This window comes from Cadophora gregata, assembly GCF_030347475.1.
Source record: "Cadophora gregata isolate MNR1 chromosome Unknown scaffold_7, whole genome shotgun sequence".
Taxonomy (NCBI): Eukaryota; Fungi; Ascomycota; class Leotiomycetes; order Helotiales; family Ploettnerulaceae; genus Cadophora; species Cadophora gregata.
Window position 1 is genome coordinate 1,761,743 of NW_026695930.1, and position 15,635 is coordinate 1,777,377.

General features: G+C 48.5%; 4 protein-coding genes across 4 annotated transcripts; 2 read left to right on the forward strand and 2 right to left on the reverse strand.

Moving 5' to 3' along the window:
* Positions 1-810: 810 nt before the first annotated feature.
* Positions 811-3,247, forward strand: MEK1 (Meiosis-specific serine/threonine-protein kinase mek1; the record flags this gene model as incomplete). Its single annotated transcript, XM_058506966.1, has 7 exons — positions 811-922; positions 975-1,059; positions 1,104-1,404; positions 1,449-1,697; positions 1,746-1,792; positions 1,840-2,133; positions 2,200-3,247. The coding sequence occupies 7 exons, from the start codon at positions 811-813 to the stop codon at positions 3,245-3,247; spliced, it is 2,136 nt and encodes a 711-aa protein (XP_058357696.1).
* A 2,269-nt stretch (positions 3,248-5,516) lies between these two features.
* ONS95_013321 (uncharacterized protein) lies at positions 5,517-7,439 on the forward strand (the record flags this gene model as incomplete). Its single annotated transcript, XM_058506967.1, has 5 exons — positions 5,517-6,118; positions 6,173-6,320; positions 6,381-6,621; positions 6,674-7,257; positions 7,311-7,439. The coding sequence occupies 5 exons, from the start codon at positions 5,517-5,519 to the stop codon at positions 7,437-7,439; spliced, it is 1,704 nt and encodes a 567-aa protein (XP_058357697.1).
* A 1,360-nt stretch (positions 7,440-8,799) lies between these two features.
* Positions 8,800-9,411, reverse strand: ONS95_013322 (uncharacterized protein; the record flags this gene model as incomplete). Its single annotated transcript, XM_058506968.1, has 2 exons — positions 8,800-9,222; positions 9,346-9,411. The coding sequence occupies 2 exons, from the start codon at positions 9,409-9,411 to the stop codon at positions 8,800-8,802; spliced, it is 489 nt and encodes a 162-aa protein (XP_058357698.1).
* Positions 9,412-13,246: 3,835 nt separating this feature from the next.
* ONS95_013323 (uncharacterized protein) lies at positions 13,247-15,525 on the reverse strand (the record flags this gene model as incomplete). The annotated part of the gene is made up of 8 exons (XM_058506969.1): positions 13,247-13,574; positions 13,627-13,982; positions 14,029-14,317; positions 14,367-14,715; positions 14,839-14,917; positions 15,021-15,133; positions 15,198-15,301; positions 15,365-15,525. 8 exons carry the CDS (start codon positions 15,523-15,525, stop codon positions 13,247-13,249), a joined length of 1,779 nt encoding a protein of 592 aa, XP_058357699.1.
* Positions 15,526-15,635: the final 110 nt, after the last annotated feature.

A 15,635-nucleotide genomic window follows, 5' to 3' on the forward strand; every position in this document is an offset into this window, starting at 1 on the left:
CAATTTACATTCCGACGTAGTGTTTGACCGGTCCTGCTTCCTAGCAAATCGATCCACCAAAGGCCACCGAGAACGCGTCATCAAGCTGCTCTATCCTTGAACATCCCAGCTGTCATTGTACTGAGTGGTAGTCCCAAACTGTGTGTTTGATCTGGAGTGTTGAAAAAGGCGTAGAAGTTGATGCGGGGGATGGCGTAATCGTGGATGTTATGTTGTCATGGTGTTCATTCAAGAAGTAAGGTGACCGAGATCGGGATGTGGTGAGTTGTTTACTTGCTGGAGGGGAGTTAGGAACTGCTTCATTTGTTGAAGTACAGATCTAGCATCAACTTACGATCTCGCGCGCGTCTTGCGGCGCTTTCTCTTGAGTCTTCGGACTCGCTTCTTGCGCCACTTAGCTCTCACTGAATCAACAGTCAGTAAAGGTCAGGACATTGTTTGGGAAGTGCAGCATACTTTTTGATTTGAGTGATGTGATGAAAGCTGGTTGAGAAGGTTAAGTTGAGCTCCTCCAGCGGGATATGTGCAGTTTCAACGACGCTAAATTAGGCGAGACGCTAGTCCAAAGCGGACCTCAGCTTAGGGCTTATCACGTGATAAAATGAACTCGTGAACTGGGATAAATCTTGGCGGTCTTGAGAGAGTGTGAACTTCCTCAAGTCCTCCGGCATCATCCTCATTGTCCACACTTGATCAGGATATTGAACATCAATCAAGTTTCACGGGTGTCCAGTACCCACCGGACATGCATTGCTATACTGTTTTAATTAAAGACTAACTATTCTCATATTAATGCTCTCCTCTGTCAATATGCCCCGACCTTTTCAAAGTGATGTTTCAAAGGACGATGAGGATCTCAACAATGCGCAGAAACCTGTAGGATTACTCAGATGGGAGAACTTACAAGGCCAAGTTACAGATGGTAGGCATTTTGCGTACTAAATAATCGACATTTAGCTGATTTTCTTCTATAGAAGTACCCATAATCTACGGCACGGAATTGGTTGCTGGGAGAGATCCAGGTCCAAGTCCAGGCTCAGATCCAGCTTCAATCCAGAAGTATGCGGCAAACCAATCTAGAAGTGCGAAACTGACGGCCATAGATTCTTCATCCCAGATGATACGAGTCGCCCATTTGTCTCCAAGAGACATTTCCGCATCTACTCTATCATATTCGACAAAAATGAGCGGTCCGTACAACCTCTGATCTATTGCGAAGATCTTGAGTCTACAAATGGTACGTATGTAAATGAATTATGTATTGGAATGATCGGTCGCGAAAGAATTGCACATCTTCTATGCCATGGCGATGTAATCGAAGTGCGTCCACACTGGCGATTCCGACTGTATCAGCCTTCCTGGTACCCGACGAGTGATAACAAAGGGCAACCTGAAGATCTGGAGGTATGCCGAAATATCCAATGGGTGAAGCTCGCTCATGACCGCAGTACTTTCGAGACCGGTACATCGTATCAAATCGCATGTTAGGCAGTGGCCAATATGGTGCTGTTTTCCTGGCGACCGAGAAGGCAACGTTCAAGCAGACCGCATGCAAGGTCATAGATTTCAGGAGCTCTGCAGATCAGAGACTACAAATAGCCAATAAGTCACTCGATGAAACTGACACCAGAGAGTTATCTGCGAATGAAAAAGCTACTGTCAAGCGCGAGATAAGCATTCTCTCCCAACTCAGCCATGTAGGATTCCTTGAACACTCGCCTTGAGCATGTCCTTACAGACTTTAGCCCCATGTTGTCAACCTCAGAAAAGCGTTCTGCTCCGATACGACCATGTAGGTGCACTGGAAATCAAACAGAATATTCCAGCTGACCAAGTGAGGTACGTATTCACGGATCTTGCCCCAGGAGGCGATCTCTTCTCTTACATCGATGCCAACGGAGGCCCACTCACTGATTGTCATACTCGAATTGTCCTTAGACAGCTCGTCATGGCCGTGCAGTACCTACATTCGGAAGGCATTGTTCACCGGGACATCAAGCCAGAAAACGTACTCATTATGCATACTGATCTCGGAGGTCGTGTTGTCTTGACCGACTTTGGCTTTGCAATAGACGCCCGTCAAAATCGTGGAAGGATGATGTCCAAGCTAGGCACACCAGGATATTGCGCACCGTATGTTCTGCTGCTGAAGCATCCTTGGGGTCTTCGCTATGTATACGAGAGTCTGACATAAAACAGTGAGGTAGATACCATCGAGCCTTCTAATGTTGGCTACACTTCAGCTGTTGACATGTGGTCGCTCGGTGTGGTGACTGCGGTCTTGTTGACGAATGATGCTATATTGCCGCGGGACAGCACATCAGTCAGCCAGCTAGAGCTTGTGAAGCTCTTCCATGGATTGGAAGATGGAACCAAACAAGAGATCTGGGAGAATTTATCCTTACGGGCATTGAGGTTTCTTCAGAAACTGCTTGTCATCAATGCAGCTGATCGACTCACAGCCACAGAAGCACTGGAACACTCATGGTTCACCAAACCTCCCTCGGAAGCAGCGGCCATCAAAGATTGTTGTGCGAAGATAATCCGGTTCTGGAAGCAACGCGACAATGATGAAGTAATTGAAAGTCTTCCCCATTCCCGCCAAAGCCAGCAGGACGAGCATTATCGCCAGGCATCAAGGTCCAAGAAAAAGTTTCCTGACACTTCGTCTGTATATTTTTCTCTGGACCGGCACCTTCGTCCTCCAAAAGCGTCCCAGAGGCGGACTTTGCTACAAGGTCTCAGCAAAACGGGATCACCTTTCGTGGCCACTTTGAATTATCCAAGGGCTTTTCAGCCTCAGATCATGTCGACCTACGGAAACGATATCTTTGGCAAAAGTCCAGATACCCAACGTGAACACAAGCCGCCAAGTGACTTCAATTCGGTGTCACACATGTCAACAACTCCTACCATACCGCTATCCGAGAGGAATGTTCTACCCAATCTGGCTGAGTGTGAGGCTACCGATTTAACTCTCGACTCTGTATCGAGGATAGACGCGGAAAGCGTAGATCTGAAGAGTGATTTCAAAAACGTTAACCGGAAGCGTGTGAGGTGGGAGTCGGAAGATCCCGAAGAAAATAATCTTCGGGACGAGGTTGCGAACATTGGACCCAAATGGCAGAGTGCAAGAGATTTCGGAATCGCTGTTAGGAAAAAGAAGATGGAAATCGAACAATTTCGCGATAAGGGAGAGCCAACTCACCCGAGTCTTACCATCAGAACTTCATCACGATCTGTTTAATGATCAATATGGGTCGTCGCTTGCTAGTTCCTGCGGCTAACAATGCCCGATAGACAACACGAGCCAGGTTTGCTTTTTGGGGATACCCATTTGCTGCAAGGTTGCGGGTCAGTGCGAGAGTGCTAAGGTTTACACACGGGTCGTCTAATTTTACGGCGTACTTACCATTTAAAAAGTGGGGAGGGAGCTAGTGGATATAGAGAAAGTTGTAAGGCACATTATTCGTGGAGCGATGTGCGTTATTGTTTATTCTTGTTCAAAATACCAGTGCTTCTCCATTTTATACAGTAGTTTTATGAAAGCATTGGGACGTTGACGTTACCATGGATCTGGCATGCGGAACTACTTTGGTTCCCTATGCGGCTCCATGTGCAATATGCAAGAAGGCCCTTCTTTATTTACCTGCCGACTGGCACGACATGCAGGATCATTTGGATAGGACTACCAACCGGCAATGCGTTCCTCGTCGCCAAGCAACCAACACGCCTCGCATAATTTCACAGTCACCCAGCGTCTCATAATCAAATAGCCTTCAACAACCGGTATCGCATTCATTAAAGGTTGATTACAGATGTCCAGTAAGTGCAATGTCTTGTGCAGGTATCGCTGAATTAGGATCCATACTTAATCACGGGCGGGAACGGGCATGCCACCTCATGCATGAGTCCATACAGTTCTTAGTGGCGTTGGCTGGGGCCAGCCTGCAATTCTTCGAAACCAATTGACAGGAAGTATTCCACCACCTTTCCCCTCATAGCAGTGGCCTCGTGCTCGTCTATTTTCTTCGCTGGCTCCTGTGTCCAGTATTCCACCAATTAACTCGCCCCAACACAACCAACCGATCCTTTGGGGTCTGGTAACCTTCGGGCCGTCAGTTCCAGTGATTGGAAGGAAAGATATGCCTTGTGGCGAGACCTTGACGGATCCCTGAGCCGCGCGCCTGCGCCCGCGCGTGCAAGATGGGGGGATTATTGAGGGGGCTTTCCGGTGGCTGCATGTGGCATGTGGAGAGATTTTGAGGGCAAGGCGAGAGAGGCGTGGGAGGGGTGAGGTGAGGCTGGAATTCTGTCGCTTGACGGTTTGACGAACCGTTATGCCGAACGCTAACAAAGCCCGGGAGCGGGTCCCCAGCGGGCAGAGACGAGCGTTTTCACTCCCCATTTTCCTCCCCATTAATATTATTTCCCCCATTTCCCCTTTCTTTCTCACGACATGCATCTGCGACTAGGTTAGGTAGGGTATCTCGGCAAGGGCACCATGGGGGCGTGGGCGTGGGCGTGGGCGTGGGCGTGGACGTGTCTGGTGTTCTGCTCGCTTACTGTCCTGGGGTAGACCGGCCGACCAAGCGAATCGTATGCAACGAGATTTGAAGATCTCCAGAGCACGCTCGGCCCGAAAGGGACAGACGAGCAACTCTTACTCCACATGGGAAGTCAGTCCCTCTCGCGAACTCTTCATGTCCATACAACTCGCAGCTTGCTGGGACCCCAGCCCCGTACTGAACCGTACTGCACTGCACGTCAGGCCCTGCCAGCGTGCCAACTTGACTTCGATTCAATCAATCAATCAATCAATCAATCCGTCTGTCTGTCAGTTGCTCAGTCAGTCAGTCAGTCAGTTGGGCGGTTCAGACGAGCGAGACTATCGAAAGGGTCAGCTCCTGCCTGCCTCTTGGTCATGCAAGTTACCGCAAAAGTATAGTATATCCACATTCAGGTACAAACAAAAGACCCCAAGCTCGGGTGGCGTTACTCGCCATCCTGCTGGGATTCTGGGAATCTTGCAGTCTCGATTCGCGAAAGCCACTCAGGATACCTTACCTTGGGGATGCCGGTGCAACGCAGAGGCTCCAGACTGGAGCAGACAGCTCTTATCCTAAAGCGGACGGCGGAAGGAGTTCCTCCGCAACCTCCACCTCCAAACAACATTCCATCCTTACTGCCATCCCCAGGTTTTCACCCCGGGAAAGTACTCCGTTCTCCGAAACGTTGGTGAGCTACTTCTCCAATGATCCAATCAACTCGTTGCAACACTTTTTTTCAGACCCCGTTCCCCTCGTGTGTTCTTCATCTGGAAACTCCTCTAGTGAAATGGCCTGTCCCAGGCAGTCTGCTCCCTTGGCGTGAACATGCAACCCTCCATCTTCATGGATAGATAAGTAGCTGGAGTCTCCCCCCAGTTTCGTTCTCTCTCCAGTACTCCAGTCACTCAAGACACACTTGAGCCCCTCTCGACAGCATCAGCATATCCTCCCCATCATCTGGACACGATGGCAGACATCTCGGAGAAGCACGTCGACTCTCATGTTGCCGAACATGAGGACCATGACCACTCGCTCGACAAGAACAAGGTTGTGGCAACCAAGGTCCTCATCGGTGATGAGACCTTCAACCAGGCCATGCTCAAGGAGCCACCGAATCCTCGCAACATGATTGCTATCCAACTTTACCTCATCTCAATTGTTGGATTCTGCTGCTCTACCTCCAACGGATTCGATTCCTCTCTCTTCGGTAACCTTCTCGCCCAGGACAATTTTAAGAAGTTCTTCAGTGTCAGCAATGTGGGAATTGAAGCTGGTATCGTCAGCTCCATGACACAAATTGGTGGTGTTGCAGCTCTTCCTTTCATCGGACCCGCCATCGATACCTTCGGCCGTAGAGTTGGTATGTTCATTGGAGCTACCATAATCATCATGGGTGTCATCATTCAGGGAACCGTCATTAACACCAATAACACCGGTCAATTCATGGGTGGCCGATTCTTCATGGGCATGGGTGTTTCCATCATTGCTTCAGCTGGTCCTTGCTACGTCGTTGAGATTTCTCACCCAGCCTATCGCGGAATTGTCACTGGTTTCTACAACGTCTTCTGGTATGTCATCATAAGTTTCGACATTTCATGTTTTCCACACTAACAATCACGCAGGCCCGTTGGTGCACTAGTTGCTTCCAGCGCATGCCGAGGCTGTATCAACCTGTCCGGCAACGCATCTTGGATTGTCCCCATCTGGCTTCAAGCAATGTTCCCAGGTGTCGTTTTCCTCGCTGCCTGGTTCCTTCCAGAATCCCCACGTGTGAGTAGTTAAGCAGTACTGTGCACATTATGTGACTTTGATGTACTGATCAAATCTTAGTGGCTCTACACCAACGGTAAGCAGGAGCAAGCAAAGGCATTCCTCACCAAGTATCACGGCAATGGCAACCCCGACAGCGAATGGGTTAGACTTCAAATGTGGGAATACGAGGCTCACTTGGAGCTCGATGGTGCCGACAAGAGATGGTGGGATTACCGCGCGCTCTTCAAGAACAGAACCTCCCGATACCGTCTTGCATGCAACTGCTGTGTTTCTCTCTTCGGTCAATGGGCTGGTAACGGTATGCACAATTTTCACCATTTGGAGAATATAAGAGGCTGATCATTTCCCAGGTGTTGTCTCATACTTCCTCAGCGGTGTCTTGGACACAGCTGGTATCAGCGATAAGACCATGCAGAGCAACCTTTTCGTCGCCATGAACACCGTCCAGTGCGTTGTCTCCTTCATCGGCTCTATGTTCGTCGACAAGATTGGTCGCCGCCCCCTCTTGATTTGGGTCAACGTTGGCTGCTCAATTTGCTGGATCGGAGTTACTGCCGCATCCTCTATTATTGCACCAGAAGTTGCTCAGAGAAAGAAGATTGAAGATGCTGGTGGCGTCTGGGATACTGCTCTCGGAAACAAGGCGGCAAGTGGAGCCACTGTTGCTATGATCTACATTTTCCAGGCTGTTTACTCTTTCGGATGGACCCCACTTCAAGCTCTCTACCCCGTCGAGGTCCTCTCCTTCGAAATGCGTGCCAAGGGAATGGCTTTCTCCAATTTGTTCGTCACCTGCGGTACTCTCGTCAACCAATTCGGATTCCCCGTTGCTCTTGACAACATCCAGTGGAAGACCTACATCGTCTTCCTGGTCTGGTGTCTCATTCAAGCTGCCATCATCTGGTACTTCATTCCTGAGACCAAGAACCGCACTGTAAGTTTAAATTCCTCATTATCAATTTGGTATCCACTGACCATTCGCTATAGCTTGAGGAACTTGATGAAATCTTCAGCGCCAAGAACCCAAGAAAGGCATCCACCGCCAAGAAGGCCCTCAACCTTGATGAACACAACAACGTTGTCGGTGTTGAGGATATCAACAAGGGAAATGCTTAAATGTTTTGGCCCACTTTTTGACCAATGGTCACCAAAATTTTGAATGAGTTTGCTGTGGAAGGGGACGACGCTGAGAAGCCGACAGCTTCCAAGCATGAATTTGTCAATAAAGCTAGGATCTCGTATAGCACTTTTAATTTATATTTGACTAAGGACTACGGTCTTCTTCCTACTTGTGACTGATCCATTCACTGCTCATCAATTGTCAGCTGCACCGTCTGTTCCTTAATTTAGAATTGCTTCTTCTGTCTTCTTCCTTGCAGAAATGTCGAAGCACAGGAAAAGGGCACGATCTTCGTAGGAAGGGTAAATACACGATGCGGTGCTCATTTCGTACTTGCGAACTCTGTAGAGGTTTGTGCAAAATCTTCGAAAACCCGATGTTGGGAGTTCGGGCATGTTTCAATTGTATGACCACGATCACCTCGACCTTGCAGCTTCCTCAGCTTCTACACAATTGACCAACTTATTCCTGCAGTAGACCGTAGTCCTCGCTCGTGATACAGAGCAGGTACAATCACTTATACATTTTCAAAGGTCTTACTTTTCCTTCGTCAACACCATTCAGCAACCATTGTATTCTGAGGTGTACTGTTTCCAGTACCTTTCCACCGATGTCACTATGCTGGCCGACATCTCCAAAGTCCTTGGACTCTTACGCGTGATATCTCAGTAAGATAGGTCATAAGTCCAAACGTGGATGGCGCAGTACCCAGACATTTCACGGGTTTTAAATGTTTTTTTTGGCACGAGAAATCGCTTTTTCTTCTGCAAAGTGGTAGGAGGTTGTAGCAATGTCTTAGTACCACTTTGAACAAGCCGAATCGCTGTTCTATGGCTTTCAATGTGCCACGGCTCAGTGAGGTCAGCATTATTGATACATTAAGCGAGTCACAATCGTACGTGAAGGTTGTGCGGAAATATGCATCACACCTCTGCAGAGTGGAAGGGGCTCATCTACAAACAAAAACTGTCTCAGTTGTAAGGCACTCCATTATATCTCGGAAACGATCCGGCAGTGATTTAGACTGTGGTGATCATCATGGAACTCGGAGATGGTGATTGCCGAAGCATTCATAATTGGTTTATACGATGCCTCCGTATCCATCCTCGCAAGACTCGAACCAGTCAAATAAGTTCCAAGAGATAATTTCCAAACACATAGAAAAGGGCTCTTCCCACAACCAAGCTAGCATAATGCAGAATCAATTTTAGCTGTATTTCCCACCTTCCGAAATTTTCATTTTTGCCTCTTCTCATGATCAAACGTAATCTGTTCTCCCATTAGCAATCATCCCATAACAGAGGTATCTGTGGGAAAGCACTCACGTGTCTACAGAGTTCAGCCAATCTTGCGCAATTACGCAGGAGGATACCACCTGTCGTCGTTGCAGGTGATGACGGCCTTCTGCGAGTTGCCACAGAATCCATCGGTGCAAGTGCTAACCGTGATGCTCGCATGTTGACAAATCTTTCGCTGGCCGTTGAGATATAGGTCACCCCCAGTCGGGGTCTGACAGAATGCCCACACATTCCCATTACCGACATAATCGCCATACTTGCATCTGCCAAGCTCGCTGTGATCGAGACCTCCATTCGCAGAGGAGATCGCTTCGTTCTTTATGGTACCACAGCCACAGCCAGAGCAAGACGCAGGAGGTTGCGGAGATGACCAGATACGATAGATGACGGCGCCTGACGCGCAGCATTTCTCACCCCTGGGACCGCATTGGTAAGCGTGATAGTCATCCGACTTGGTGATGAAGAACACAGCTGAGATGTGCTATTTTGCGTGTTAGCGCTGCGTATCAGACCAGGGAGAGTCTGAAGAGATCTTGGGTATATATCTGACGTGACATGATTTCAAGATATCGAGAGTCTGGGAGAAAGTAGGAAGCGTACTAACCTGAGCAAAGAAGAGGGAAAGGAATCCAAGATACATGAAGCGCGTGAGGGGGTTCGAGGAACGCATGATGAGGAAGGTGGAATGGTAGATCTCAGTGGATCCTATGGTAGAGTGACTGGAAGCTGTTTGGATGCTGCTCTGGACGTTGAGGGAAAGGAGGGAGAGGAGTTGATACTTATAGTTTCCACCGCTCCTCTTTAGATTCCCCAATATCGAGTACCCTCATGTTCTCAGGTCTGATTCACGCGTCAACAGCCCACGACCCGTCAAGAACCCTTCCTGCCAATGATCATGTAAACATACAATATGTATGTCGGATGCCTCTTCCATCCCGCAAGCTACCCTCCGTGGTCTGAAGAGGAGGTGGATCTATCTCTCAGCGAACTGAAAGCTGAGAAAAATACCAACAAATGCACAATACTCTATTGCGGTTGTATCTCGCTCTTGGATGTTCGAAAAACCCACAGCGCAAAGGGAAATATCCTGTCACAAAGTCAGAAACCAACAGACCCCATTCCTTTACATCTTCGGTAATGGACCTCGATTTGGCTGCCTGTAAGCGAGGTCTAGGACGTCTTTGAACCCATCGTCACTTTCGTTTATCGTCGCACAGAGGAGGAAGAGAGGAGACAGTTGAAGGGATGAGCATATTGCTTAAATACGACTAAATTTTAGCTACCTAACTTCAGGGGACACAGTGGACAGCTAAGCTGAACTCCTTGCCAGCAACTTTTTAGAAGCTATATCCTCAAGTCCCCTAAATTTCTTCCTGGCGCGTAATACTTGGTCCATACACAGTAGCGCATGCAAGTCTCGCTTATTCGGGGAGGTGTGCGGATCTGGGAAGCTTCTTCCATATTAATAGGGCCGTCCCGAATCTTCAACGCTTGCATGCGGCGGAGTGCAGATCAACCCCAGTCAGATAGCTGCAATGGTGCTCTGCTTCGAGCCGAGAGACGCCATACTCAAGTCGTATCGTACGTTCGGAGATGACCATGAGTCTGGCTCATGTCTGATGAGATAAAAAGTTTGGAATCTATGTGACCTCTTTACACAATAAACAAATCGAGACGGCTGTCCCAAGAGATCAGGCTTGCGTGGCAGAGACAAATGGTTCATCTCTTTCCAACGCGAAAACCTCATTATGATCCGCGCACAGAGATCTTGCCAGCGCTGCCGGATAATCGCCAGAATGGTGGGAAGGATATTGGAGTGACTGCAGTGCAGTGGGTCAATGTATCGAGGGGGCGGGAACTAAACGAGGTACAGGGTCTGGCCAAGTCGTTATCAGAGGCATGTGGGCAGGGCCAGTGTTACGCAGGCCTGTTCAAATGTTTTGGAAAACCAGAAATCTTTTTCTGTCGCTTGGAGGCAGAGACAAGAGACTGCATGCAGCCTGTCTCATTTTGGACAACAAACATCTATCTGTTTAAAACCCGACTTCACCGTCTCTTATCATTGGGCAGAACGCTTGCCCAATATCTGCACTCTGCTGTTGTTTAATCTGGATAAAGCATAGCTTCTCTTTCTTCTCCTTCTGAATATGGCTTAACGCTATGCAGCGAGATGAACAGCTTAAATCCAGTCAGTTGCAACTGGCAATCTAGTTCGTCAGAACACTACGCATGGCCTCGCTTAAATTGAAATCTGAACCCCCCAACACATACCTAATTGGTAGACTTCCTTACAAGAAAGTCAGAAAAGTCCCCCCCTTCTCTCCAAAAAACAAGCTGGAGCAGTTCCAAGAGTCAAAAGGCACTAAAGGTAGGAAATTTGAACTGGAAAATCAATACTCGGGTGCGTGTGAGGAGCAAGTCTACAGACCTAACCCAGTAGGCCATTTCGATTTCGATCCATCAATGAATTTAGTGTTCGTACGACATTGACTCCGACACATACATTTCCGCACAGTTATAGAAAGAATTTGGTTGTTGTGCTAAATGTTGATGCAAGCGATTTGTTTTGAAGCGAGAGCGAAGCCTTACCATAGCCGTTGAAGCGCAGTTCCATTTCTACACAAGATGATCCATCTCGTTACCTTTAACAGAAGGCTGGATTTGCTGGGCTGCAATCTGAGCTTTTCATTTCTGATGACGGTTTTGTCGCAGGACCTTGACGTCCAACTTCCTCGAAGTTTCATACAGCGGTATCTTCGCCTTTGTCCATCTTTCCCGCACTCAAACGAAAGCGAAAGATTTCATTTCACCCTTTGTCCGCCAACAAAGACTTGGCACAATGTCTTTCAACCTGCTCGAACAATTCATCTTTCAGTGTGCAGATACGTTTGCCTCTGGAAGAAGTATATATCAAATGCGAGCACCTCAAAGCTACCAGTGATACTCTATTACATTTTTTACGTCTGGGATATTAACCATCCTCCCAGCCTCACTCGAATTTCTAACCATATCGCAGAGGAACCCACCACACAAAACCACACTTGATTTTAAAGTCGCCCGTAAGTTTCAGGATGAGCCAGATACAAACACCACCCACGTCACCTCCATCCTCTATACGTTCGACCTCCCCCTCATCCCCACGGACATCCTCACCAACAACCATCCGCGAATCCTGCCTACAATGCCATCTCCTCTCCTTACGTTGCTCCTTCATGGCGACAGCCACACCGAGGTCCCGATCTAGGCACATACGACCAAAGCCAGCTATATTATCAAAGACAGATACCGAGATAAGTAGAGCGATGACAAGCGCAGGTAAAGTTGCAGATGAGCAATACGCAGACCCGATGATAACATGTACCCGCTGCTTCAACTCCCGAGAAGACATCTGCGTACATCGCACCAAAATCCTTTCCCTTTGCCCTCCCTCCTCCACTAATACCTCTGTTCCTTCTACTTTTATCTTCACCCCACCCAGCTCTCCTCCCTCCTCCTCCAAATCATCACCCTCATCTCTAACCCACACCACAACCAACTCCCATGCCCAGATACCGCCCTTCCATAAGCCCACAGAATTCACCTACTACACCCCCCTCTCCTCCTCCCTCACAACAACAAGCACAAATATCCACCCCATCTCAACACTCCTCACTCACAAAATCTCCTCCCTCCTCACCTCACATGCCTCCCGCTCAAAAGCCTCTTTCGCACTCCCTCTCCCTGGTCCAGGGTATGGGAGAGAGAGTTTGAAGGCGCTGGAGGAGAGGTTGAAAAGGGAGAGGAAGAGAGAGTGGCAGGTGTTTGGGAGGGTTCGGAGATTGGTTGGAGAGGGTGGGAGGGAAGGGGCGGAAGGTCGAAGGCGACGAGAGGAGAAGCGGCTTGATAACTTGTGTGTTGGGGGGGATGAGGGGAAGGGGAAGTGTATTGAGAGCCAGGGATAGAAGGGGTGGGGGTAGGGAGTGTTTGTGGTTAACAAGTTGGATTAACAGGTACCTGATAATTAGGAAAGGAAAGAACGAGGACGGAGGTAGTCTGAACCGAACAGGGATTTGTTGATAAGGTAGGAAAGGAAAGAACGAGGACGGAGGTAGTCTGAACCGAACAGGGATTTGTTGATAAGGTGGGTACGTAGGTCTCCTATTCAATCCGATCCAATTTCATCGCATTTGATTCGGCTTTTCAGTCTGTATAAGACAGACAGCCATCCATTCTTGAAAGTTCAACGCAAAGCACCCTTGGATCGTCCTTCCCAGTAATAAAAGCAACCAATCTACTAATTCCATCCCATCCCATTACAGTCCTTTGATCCCACGCATTAACTTCGAAGCACGCAAGTGACCTGACGTCCGTGTGAAATGAACTTTTCCTTCCCTTCCCCCACCAGTGTGATTATTAAGTACTCGTACAGACCCAGCAATTTGTCAAGCCAGAACCCAGAATCCAGAAGAGTTTCGATGCCCTCAATCGCAAGGTGACATCCTCCACCCAAGTCAATAAACCACTCTCTAAAGATTTGCACGCAAAATGGTGTCTTTGGTCGGATCGTACATCCTCGCCTTGATCCACTCATCAAGCTCTCCATCACTCAAGCCCCGAATGCTTGGCTCGCGATCTAATCCTTGTCGCTGAGCTTCACGCATGACCTCACGGGCTACAACGACACTGACATCGCGGATGCGGTCGAGTTCAGGGTACAGGCGACCATCGGCGAGTTCAGAGGGGGTGATGGCGTTGCTGAGGGCTACGGCGGAGGCGTAGATCATTTCTTGGGTGATATGGACGGATTTGCAGAGGATGGAACCAAGTCCAATGCCTGGGAAGACGTACATGTTGCTAGGAAGGTCAGCACTTGTTTGTTGTTTGAGCTGCGGAGGATGGAACTTACTTTCCCTGACTTGGAATCATGACTTTGTCTTTGTACAGGTAAGGCTGGAAAGGACTACCGCTGGCGAAAATGGCTTTTCCGTCGGTGTGCTTGATTGCTTCTTCGAATGTACATTCGGAGTTGCTGGAGGGATTTGATAGTGGGAAGATGATAGGGTTGGGGTTCAATTTAGCCATAGTCTTGAGGATGCTTTCGTCGAAGATTCCGCGCATGGTGGACAGTCCCATAAGAATTGTGGGCTTCACAAAGTCGACAACCTCTGGGAGAGTCTTGAATTGCTGGCCTTTGTTGTCGTCACGGGAGAAATAGACTTTGTGTTGCGCGAGTCTGTCTCCTCTATCGTTTGTGATGAGACCCTGAGACCGTTAGCTAGGTTATACAAGGGCAAAAAGAAAAAGATACCTTGGTATCAACAAACCAGAAGCAATGTCTTGCCTCATCTTCGGTCAATCCCTCTTTGATGAAGTACTCTACGATCTGTTTGGCGACACCAACACCAGCACTTCCAGCACCCATGAACACAGCACGCTGGTCCTTGGCTGGAATGCCGCTCTTCTTCAAGGCATTGATGATGCCAGCGAGGATAACAGCACCTGTACCCTGGATATCGTCGTTGAACATAGAGTACTTGTGTTGATATCTTTCGAGAGCTGGGAATGGATTCTTGAAATCCTCGAATTGGACGACGATACTGTAACAAATCAGCAACCGTATTTCAAGTTTGATATGTCAGTACTCACCCAGGCCACATCTTGTTCAAAGCAACCATCAGCTCATCCAAGAAATCAGCCTCCTCCTGCTCAGAGACTTTTGGCATCTTGGCACCCATGTACAATGGACTGGCCAACAAATCCTTATTGCTGGTCCCCAGATCAAGACACAATGGTAGGGTCACCTCAGGTCGAATTCCAGCACATCCTGTGTAGAGTGCTAGCTTACCGACAGGAATTCCCATACCATTGATGCCGAGATCGCCGAGTCCAAGGATACGAGAGCCATCAGTGACGACGGTGATTTCAACATTGGGTTGAGGCCAATTTTGGAGAACTTCAAGAATATGACCGCGGTCTTTATAAGAGATGTATAGACCTGTGAAAATCAGCATGTGTGGTCTAAGTTTCAACGCTGGTGAAAGATTTGTTGCAAAGTCGAGTGGCGTCTCATGTCCCTCCACCACAACACAACATTCACTCCATAACAACAGCAACGTACCTTCAGGTTGCTGATAGATCTCCGACCACTTCAAACACGCTTCTCCCACTATTGGTGTGTAAATTATTGGTGCAATAGTCTGTTTTCCAGCAATCCCAAAGAAGAAATTAGTCACGTGCACACCCCACTTCGGATCGAAGAAAAAAAATGGGAAAATGGGATGGGGAGGCAATTGAACGCACCGTGAAATTTGTGAGGACGAGACGGTAGAAGAGATGAATATTGCTGTTTCGGAGGTTACTTAGGTAGATGTATTTCTCAATAGGCGTCGTCTTGGAAGCTAGTTGCTTGAGGCCTGGAAAGCTTGTTAGATGGATGTGGGAAAGGAGGCTAATGAGGATTGGCAGGGCTGGACTCACAACGAGTGAGTTGGAGGGCATGGCTCTCAACGTTTGGAGGCGTGAGACCGTGGACACCGAGCTTGTCTCTCACTTCGATGGGGTACGAAGTATCAGGGTGGACACTGAAAGTAAAGTCCCTTGATTAGAACTCGAAATAGGACTTTCATGGGGTATGATCGACTTACTTGGCTCTGCTGGGAGAAGTAGTATCTATCGGTCCAGGTGCCATATTGACTGCGGCAGCTGCGACGGAAGACGAGAGTCGTGTAGGGAGTGTAGGGATGTTTTTCGTTGCAGTGGTATGCCGGTAGAGTTGACGGCCCAGGGCACCCTTTATCCCTCCCATTGGAAATTGGAAATTGTCGAGTTGGGTCGGCTTTCCTTTCCTTTCCTCTGGTTGCTGGTGCCTCGGCTCGGGTTGTTGGGCTGAAGTGGATTTCACGAAGTCTTGTCCTG